The sequence below is a fragment of the Dendrobates tinctorius genome, unplaced genomic scaffold (assembly GCF_039654945.1).
Source record: "Dendrobates tinctorius isolate UK_male_01 unplaced genomic scaffold, ASM3965494v1 ptg000046l, whole genome shotgun sequence".
NCBI classification, from domain to species: Eukaryota; Metazoa; Chordata; class Amphibia; order Anura; family Dendrobatidae; genus Dendrobates; species Dendrobates tinctorius.
In genome coordinates, this window is record NW_027361714.1 from 73046848 (window position 1) to 73055738 (window position 8891).

The 8891-nt window shown below is 46.1% G+C and overlaps 1 protein-coding gene across 1 annotated transcript; it reads left to right on the forward strand.

Annotated features, from left to right (window-relative positions):
- The first annotated feature begins 368 nt into the window (after positions 1 to 368).
- On the forward strand, positions 369 to 2390 carry LOC141089640 (uncharacterized). The gene is made up of 2 exons (XM_073576131.1): positions 369 to 1224; positions 1314 to 2390. The coding sequence occupies exon 2, from the start codon at positions 1425 to 1427 to the stop codon at positions 2388 to 2390; it is 966 nt and encodes a 321-aa protein (XP_073432232.1). The 5' UTR covers positions 369 to 1224; positions 1314 to 1424.
- The last annotated feature ends 6501 nt before the right edge of the window (positions 2391 to 8891 follow it).

Below are 8891 nucleotides of genomic sequence, written 5' to 3' on the forward strand. Positions count from 1 at the left end.
TGTGAGCGAGCACACAAAGCTCCCCTCTGTCTCCTCCGCCAGTCTTACCTTTCCCTAAGCACACATAGACTCTCACACACTTACATTCTGGAATACAGTCATCTGCGTCATTAACCCGCAGCCTCAGGGGCCTTCACACTAAACTCTTTGCTTTTCCTTTATTTTTGTATTTTACCGCAATATGTTTACCCAAACATCCAGAATTCAACAAATAAGTAAGCAAACAGTATGATACTCTCCGAATAAGGATATTTATTATATTTATTTATTCATTTATTTGTTGCTGCTTTTACTATGATTTTGATTCATTTATCGGATGGATCTATATATTGTGAATATTGGATTATTATAACTACATTATTGAAACATTAGAAAATTATATACTGGTGAAAGCCTCGGTAGACACATTCTTTACACAAGTGGTTTAAGAATAGAAGATGTAGAGTAGAGGCTGAGATCATACATAACACTTTTCTCTAGGAAAACCCAAAATGACACAGACTTTGCAGCTGAACTATTGTTAAGGGTTTTCCGCTATTATATCACTATAATTATTTCCTTCCCTGTCCCTAACGCTAGGGGCGCCTTAGCTCGCCCTGTTCCCCGGATTACTTCTGATGGCGAAGACCCCGGGGCCATGTACCTTGCCTTAGCTCCTGAATCTGCCCTCTGTCTGTACCCTTCCCCCACTGTTTAAAAGTACCTCACATCAAAAAAGGCATTTAGAATCAGCCCCCCCTTCCTGTGCTTGGACTTTTTGCCTCATGAGGAGGGTAGATTTTTATGTGACCCATGGTTTTACACTGCCATAATTTGCCATAATTTGGCCCAGGCCACAAGCTCCTCATCCTCCTAGTCAACCAAGTTATTAAGTGTAGTTACTTGATACCTGAACTAATTGTGACCCAGTGTATCTGGCCTGGATGCCCCAATTATATATGCCACCCTGGATAGAAAGCACACCCTAGAAGGCCACATGCCTAGGCTACTGGTAGCAAATTTTACCTAGCAAATATGTGAAATTGAGAATATTTCCTGTCACATTGCAGTGGAAGATGTGATGAGACGCTGGCGCAGCATCCGCGATCAATACAGGAGGGAACGTCAGCAATACAGGCGGGAACGTCAGCAGCGGTCCAGGAGTGGTGATGCAGGCCACCTAAAGAGGAAATATATTTATTATGACCGCCTCTCCTTCCTCGAACCAATTCTGGATCTGAGACCGTAAGTAAATACCTCACACCACATTACACAGATACTTTACAGGGCCAAAAAAAAATATTTATTTTTGGCTGTGTTCTATTTCATAACAGAACTCAGTCCAACCTTATGGAGAGAGAAACTGGCTCAGATACGAGCCCATCATAGATTCTGGGTCTGTAGGTGAAGAGGTGGCTGGCCCATCTTCTCCCCCTCCAAGAAGCATGGGTGAAGATTCCTCTCAGGAAAACTCAGTGCCTGCACCACATACCCCACCACCAGGACCACATCCACAAGCAGGACCATCTGCTGCTGCACCATCAGCCATACAGGAGGAGCAGGGCAACATCAGCAGCAGCCCAACTGCCCAGATCCGGGGCTCCCCACAGCCTGCTGGACCATCCCGGCGAGGAAGAAGGTGCCAGATCCCTGCCCAAGATACCCGTACCATTGTTGACACAGGGGTACTGAACTATCTGGCTAGAGTCAATAATGATGGCGAGGAGGCATACTCACGCAGCCTGGCCCTTTATCTTCGTGCCCTTTCCCCTGAGGTGAGGCTACGTATTCGAGGATGTTTTCAGATCCTGCTTGATGCAAGCACACACCCCAATACCCCATATGAGTTATTTGAATATCTGGAGAGGTGGCAGCTTTCCCCCAGGAATCTGATGCGCCTTAGACACCCCACATACATGCTTGCTCAAGCAGGCTCTGAGGATCCTCAAATACGTGGGCCTACACCTCACCCCCTTTCTCCCCCTACCCAACCTTTCCTACAGCAGCCACATATGTCTGGCTCTAGCCAACCTCACCAATATGGCCACTTGTTGCCACCTAGTGTTGGAGGCTGGTCCCAACCTGGTTGGGGACGACATGGCTATTTTGATGGGTATGAGACACGGGCCTACCAGCCCCAACAAGAGGCCCCTCTCCAGTATCACTCTGGCCAGTACCAACCACAATCACAGGAGGCAGTACACTACCCACATCATGGGCAGCAGTATGCCCCCACACAGGGCGCTGGCCTTCTCCTCCCCCGACCTACCAAAATTTATAATGTTGCCATTTTGGTATTGCCTAATGGTTATGTGGTTGTTTTGTTTGTCCGAAAATGTTATTTGTACCCAATTTTCACATCTGCACAAAAGCCAATATGGCCCATTGCCACATTTTTCATATGGCAATAATATGTTTTTCTTAAAAAAAAAACAAAAAACGCAAAAGTAAACATTTGTCTACTACATTTTACGTCTCTGTCTCAATTCTAAAAAAAAAAGGTGTCAGCATACTAACATACGCTTACCAATGCAATTAAACAGTTAAAGAATCATAAGGGGTTTAATTATATATATTTAGACAGGCATAAAACAAAAAATTATAACATAGACACAGCATGCTCTTGCCAAGAAGTTTCCCCCTCAGGTGACAAAGTAATTTGTGAAAATATCACGCACTTTGAGCCCAGAGAGCGGTCTACGTTCAGGGTTGATAGGTGGTCTCGCCCTACGCACATTGTCCAACCCACGCACAACACCAGCAGAGGAGGAACAATCATGTATCCTGGTGAAGTTATGAAGAACCACACAGGCTTTAACAACTTCATTAACATTTTGTTCACTCAGCTGAATGGCAGACTGGAGTACCCGCCATTTGGCACAAAGAATGCCAAAGGAACACTCCACCAGTCGCCGAGCACGTGATAGGCACAAGTTAAAAATTCTGCGCCGGTGGTCCAGGTTGCGACGGGGATATGGCCTCATGACATTGCGCGTTAACTGAAACGCCTCATCTGCCACAAGGACATAAGGGACTGATTCTTGAGTGGAGCCTTGTAGCTGGCGTGGTGGTGGTAGATCCAACTGGTTTGTGCGTAGCCGCCGACCCATAATGGAAGTATTGAAGACTCTAGAGTCTCGCGTCCTTCCATAGGCCCCAATGTCAACAATTATAAACTTGTATTGAGGGTCGGCCAGAGCCAACAATACAACAGAAAAGTATTGTTTATAATTGAAGAATTGGGAGCCAGAGTTCGGCGGCTTATGCAGCCGGATATGTTTGCCATCAAGGGCCCCAATACAATTAGGAAACTGGCATTCCTCCTCAAAGTCCCTTATTATCCTTAACCAGTCTTCCATCCTGGGCTCGGGCATGACGAGTTGATGTAGTCTTGACCATATTTCACTACATATCGACCTGACTATGCCAGAAATGGTAGATCTTCCAATGAGAAACTCATGGTGGAGGGCGGCAGAAGACAGGCCAGTGGACAGGAAGCTGAAGAACAACAGAAATGGAACATTTTAGAATGTACAAATTAACAAAAGACCAGGTACATACATACCAAACTTGTTAGTGATTCAGATATACTAACACACATATATTTGGTCGCACAATGACTAAGTGATATTCAGTACATATTACACATAACATTCTGGTCTGTAAGTTTAAACATATCTGGAATAAGATGAGGGCATTAAACTTAGTCCAAAAAGCAAAAAATACATACCTTGGGCAACACATCATGTGGTTGTAGTTGTATAGTACATACCGTAATGTGAGTAGAAGTCGCTCCTCTGCAGATATAGCTTTGCGCATCCTTGTGTCCTGAAAGGTTATCCCAGGGCGCACAAGTAGATCAAATGTTGCAAGGCTCATGGTAAAATTTTTCAGGATGATACCGCAGAGAAGAATAGAGGCAGTGGAAATGACCTCTTGTGAGTCGTTGGTTCAAAAGTGGATGGACCCACATGCGTCTCCTCCTCTGCGGACCCACTATCACTGGGTATGGTTGACCAAAGCGACGTGACAAAAGCCAGTTGAAGAGAACCTGCTCAGTTGTGTTGAAAGTCAGACTGTCTGCCATGTTGCACATAAACTGTGTTCCAAATTATTATGCAAAAAGAGTTTCGGAGTGATAAGGTTAGAGTTTTTTTGTTTGTCATTTACACTCATTGATGGTGATGTGTGTCAGGGCTCTTTATATCACTGAAAGCAATTGCAGATACCTGTGCACATTAGTTTGGCAGGTGTGTCCAAATAAAGGCAAGACTACTTAAGAAGGCTGTTCCACATTATTAAGCAGCCTACATTTTTTGCCAAAATGGGAAAGAAAAAGGATGTGTCGGCTGCTGAGAAGCAACAAATTGTGGAGTATTTAGGTCAAGGCATGACTACAATCAACATTGCCAAGACACTTCATCGTGATCATCGCACAATCAAGAAGTATGTAGCTGATTCCCAGCACACACGTGTGCGTGCTGATAAGGAAAAATTGAGGACTCTTTCCAACAGGCAATTGCGTCAGGTTAAAAGAGCAGCTGCAAAAATGCCTTGTCATAGCAGCAGACAAGTTTTTGAAGCTGCTGGTGCCTCCAACGTCCCCCGAACAACAAGATGCAGGGTCCTTCAGAGGTTTGCAGCTGTGCGTAAGCCATCCTGTCGACCACCTCTATCCACTGCACACAAGCAGAAACGGCTCCAGTGGGCCAAACGATACATGAAGACTGACTTCCAAACTGTTGTGTTCACCGATGAGTGCCGTGCAACGCTCGATGGTCCAGATGAATGGAATGGAGGATGGCTGGTTGATGGACACTCCATGAAAACACGGCTAAGGCGCCAACAAGGAGGAGCTGGAGTAATGTTTTGAGCTGGAATCATGGGGAGAGAGATTGTCGGCCCCTTTAGGATCCCTGAAGGGGTAAAGATGAACTCCATAATCTATGTGGAGTTTCTAAAACAGCACTTCCTGCCATGGTTCAAGAGGAAGAGCCGTGCTTTCCGCACTAAGATCATTTTCATGCCTGATAATGCACCGTCTCATGCTGCAAATAACACATCTGCATCTCTGGCTGCTATGGGCATAAAAGAGGACAAACTTATGGTGTGGCCACCATCTTCCCCTGACCTCAACCCCATTGAGAACCTATGGAGCATCATCAAAAGGAGTGTCTATGATGGCGGGAGGCAGTTCACATCTAAGCAACAGCTCTGGGAGGGTGTTCTGTCCACAGGCAAAACAATTGAAGCACAAACCTTCCAAAAACTGACAAATTCAATGGACGAGAGAGTTCAGAAGCTTCTTTCCAACAAGGGGTCCTATGTGCAAATGTAACATCACCGAGAATAAAGTTTTGACTTGAATACTGTTTGATTTCATTTTGTAATAAGCTGATAATGCTTATAATTTCACAATTGACCATTTTTTTGGTTCAAAATAAAAATAAAAAGGTTGAAAACTCTGCTGTGCATAATAATTTGGAACATGCATTTTGAGTGTTTCTTATTTTTAAAAATATACTGTTTTCATAGGCAGTTTGTTCAAAAACATTGCAATTATACTAGAATAGTAGATGACTGGAAAATAACAATGACTGCAATTCATATAGGTAATTTAGAGAAAATAGGAGGAAATATTTTTTGCATAATAATTTGGAACACAGTGTACAACAACAACAACAACACACCTAGTCAAGGCAAGGTCACAAATGGACAGAATGGAGGCAGCCACCTGTTCCTGAGGCAATAAATAGGGTGCAGGCTAATGATTTAAATAGTTTGCAGGCCTCAAAACCGTTAAATGTCCATTTTGCAAGCCTGCGAGAAAATCTCGCCATACGGATTACATACGGATGCTGACATGCGCAAAATCCGTGACCACACCACACGGAGCACTATTTAGGGGTCATTCATCCGTATTACGCATGTAAAATACGGACTGTATTTTGCGTCGGTTAGTGTGACCCTGGCCTAATATGACTGTGAAAGCTGTGTGAGCAGGTTGCGGGATGCAGTAACGGACAGGAGGCAGAGCAAGGTTAACGTTAATTTTGCTTGAACAAGGGAATACTCCACGCAGGGAGGAGAAAAGGAGAGACAGGGTATGGCAGATGATATGAGCACAATAGGTGTGCTGAGTGAGGTATCAATGACAATATGTATAGCAGCTGTTCATTAAGGGTTAACTTATCAGTCCGACAGCTTCCTGACTGCAGTCCTAGGTTCAAACGGTGATGAACCTAACGCTGTTAGCACGTGATGAATCCAGTGTCGTCCTGTAGGTGTTGTTAATCCGGTTCCTGGCGGTGACAGTGAGTCCTCGACGTATTGTGCAGGGTCTTGGGTCCAGGGTACAGGTTGCAAAGTGAAGTGCAGTCTCCAACACTGCCGGAGCTTCACAAAGCTCGGCAGAAGTATGCGGGTGAGAGAGGGAACAGTTCTCAGTGAGTCACCCGGTCTTTCTTAGGAGGCACGCGTGCAATATTTACTGACCCGGAGCGTAGGGTATCTTCCTCAGCGGGAGCCACCGGACAAAAGGCAGTTCTCTGGTTACAGTCTCTGTAATTGGCAGCGGGAGTTTTATAGCATGGGCCTGCACTTCCCCTGCTGCATGCTGCGTGTTCCAGCCAAGACTAACTCCTTTCTCCTTTTTCACATGCTCTGTCCTTTTTTGCCTAGCTACGCCCCCTGCTGTTGAGTTCAAACGTCGGTCCGGGTTTCTAAGCTTTCCCCCAAACAGCAAAGGTGACAGTTCCGACAGTTCCGGTCCCGACACAAGAGAGGTACCCCCGGTCCGGTCCTTCTTCTTACACTCCCCCTCTCCTTTTGCTCACCATTCCACGAGCGAGAGTTCTTGTATTATGCGTTGACATTCTCCTAGTCCTTGAATGATTTGTTGCCAAATAAATTGGTCTTGATCGTATGTGTTGGGGGGTATCCAGGCTGTGGCCCGTTCAGAGTGCCGTAAGTCAGAAGGAGTAGTTGAGTCAGGTTGGGTAGTCAAGTCGGGCTGAACAGACAAGGGAGGGGACACGCCCATTTCCAACGGAGAAACCACTTCAGAAACTTCAGGAACTTGTCCCTCTCCTGGATTTATAGGTGACAGATTAGGCAACTCTTCTTCTTCACAAATAGCAATGGGATATTTAAGGAGCACTTTGCACCTCTTCAATTTGGTCAGGATCTCTCGACAAACAGGGACGTAGCATATTCCAGTGAACTACTCGAGTGGGAGCATTTTCTCCCCCTTCAGATTAAACTTCATAGATCGGCCCTTCAGAGCTGATTCTCCGCTTCACCCGATACAGGGTTTTTTCCCATCGGTACTCCAGTTTGTCCCTAGGACGCTTATCTCGGACCAACACACGGTCCCCGGCTTGAAGAGCTGTCCCTCACAGAGGGGCTTCTGTGGATGCTCAAGTTACCAAAACTTGGTCTGCACCAGGCGATGTAGTGGCTGCAGACGATGCTGATGTTCTCGGACCCAGGTGGACACCCCCGTCCATGGGTAGTCCTCCTCTGGATCCAACTCCAGCTTGGGAATCTCTCTTCCTGGCCAGCCGAACAGAAGGGTATATGGAGTGTAACCGGTAGAGTGATGTGCTTTGTTGTGTACACCCACACTAGTGATGAGCAAGTATACTCGTTGCTCAAGTCTCTCTGAGCATGCTCGGGTGATCTCCGAGTATTTTGGAGTGCTCGGAGATTTAGTTTTCATCGCCTCAGCTACATGATTTGCGACAGCTTGACAGCTTGAACACATGTGTGGAATGCCTGTTAGTTAGGGAATTCCCACATGTATTCAGCCTGTCTACAAGTCACAAATCATGCAGCTGAGACAACGAAAAATAAATCTCCGAGCACGCCAAAATACTCAGAGGTCACCGAGCATGCTCGGGAAGACCCGAGCAACAATGCTACTCGCCCATCACTAACACACACTAACTCAGCTACAAATTCAGGCCACCCAGCTTTTCAGTCTTCCTCCAGTGTCTTTAACATCTGGATAAGAGTCAGATTTAACCATTCACAGGCTCCATTTCCCTTAGGGTGGTAAGGCGTCGCCCGAGATTTTTCGATCTGATACAGGAGGTGCAGTTCTTCCATCACTCTCCCTAGAAAACAGGCACCTTGATCGGAGTGAATTCTCTTCAGGAAGATGTACACTTGAATGAAATTCTAGCAGATGGCATGTGCTGCTGATTCAGCAGTTTGGTCACGTGTCGGAGTCACAAAAGCGAACTTAGTGAAGTGGTCCGTCATTACCAGACAATGCTCATATCCTTGATGGGAAAGACCTATTCTCAGATAATCTATCATTAATACTTCTAGAGGAGCAGAAGTCACGATGGTCTGTGTGGGTGCTCTCTGCTCCGGAGGTTTAGCTAATTCGCAGCTTCTACATTGCTGACAGGCCTCTTCCCCAGTGGCTCTCAAACGAGCATGGTAAACTAGCTTTTGCAGCCACTGAAAGGTCTTTTCTTGACCGAAGTGAGCTCCTCTTTCATCTGCTTCGGTGGCCACCTTAGGTAGCACCACCTCGGGGATCACCACCTGCCAGGTGACACCCGGTTCCCGTTGTAACTGGACCTTTTGGTACAATAGCCCATTCTTCATTTGTAGTCTTTCCCACTGTTGAAGGATCTGCAGAATCCCTGAAGACAGGGCGTCTCTCTCTCTTTGACTGCGAAGTTGTTTTAGAGTTACTCATTGTCTCATTGTCTTCTTGTTGTAGCCAGACCCACTCATCACGGGACCATCCCAGTATGCATTCCCGAGTCACTGCCTGTACCTGTTCCTGCATAGCTGCCAACGTCCTGGCAGAATCCCGGAACTCAGGGACTTCTTCAGCCTCCAGCTCTTCATCACGGTTAGGCCCAGGCTTTTCTTGTGTCACTCTGGATAAGGCG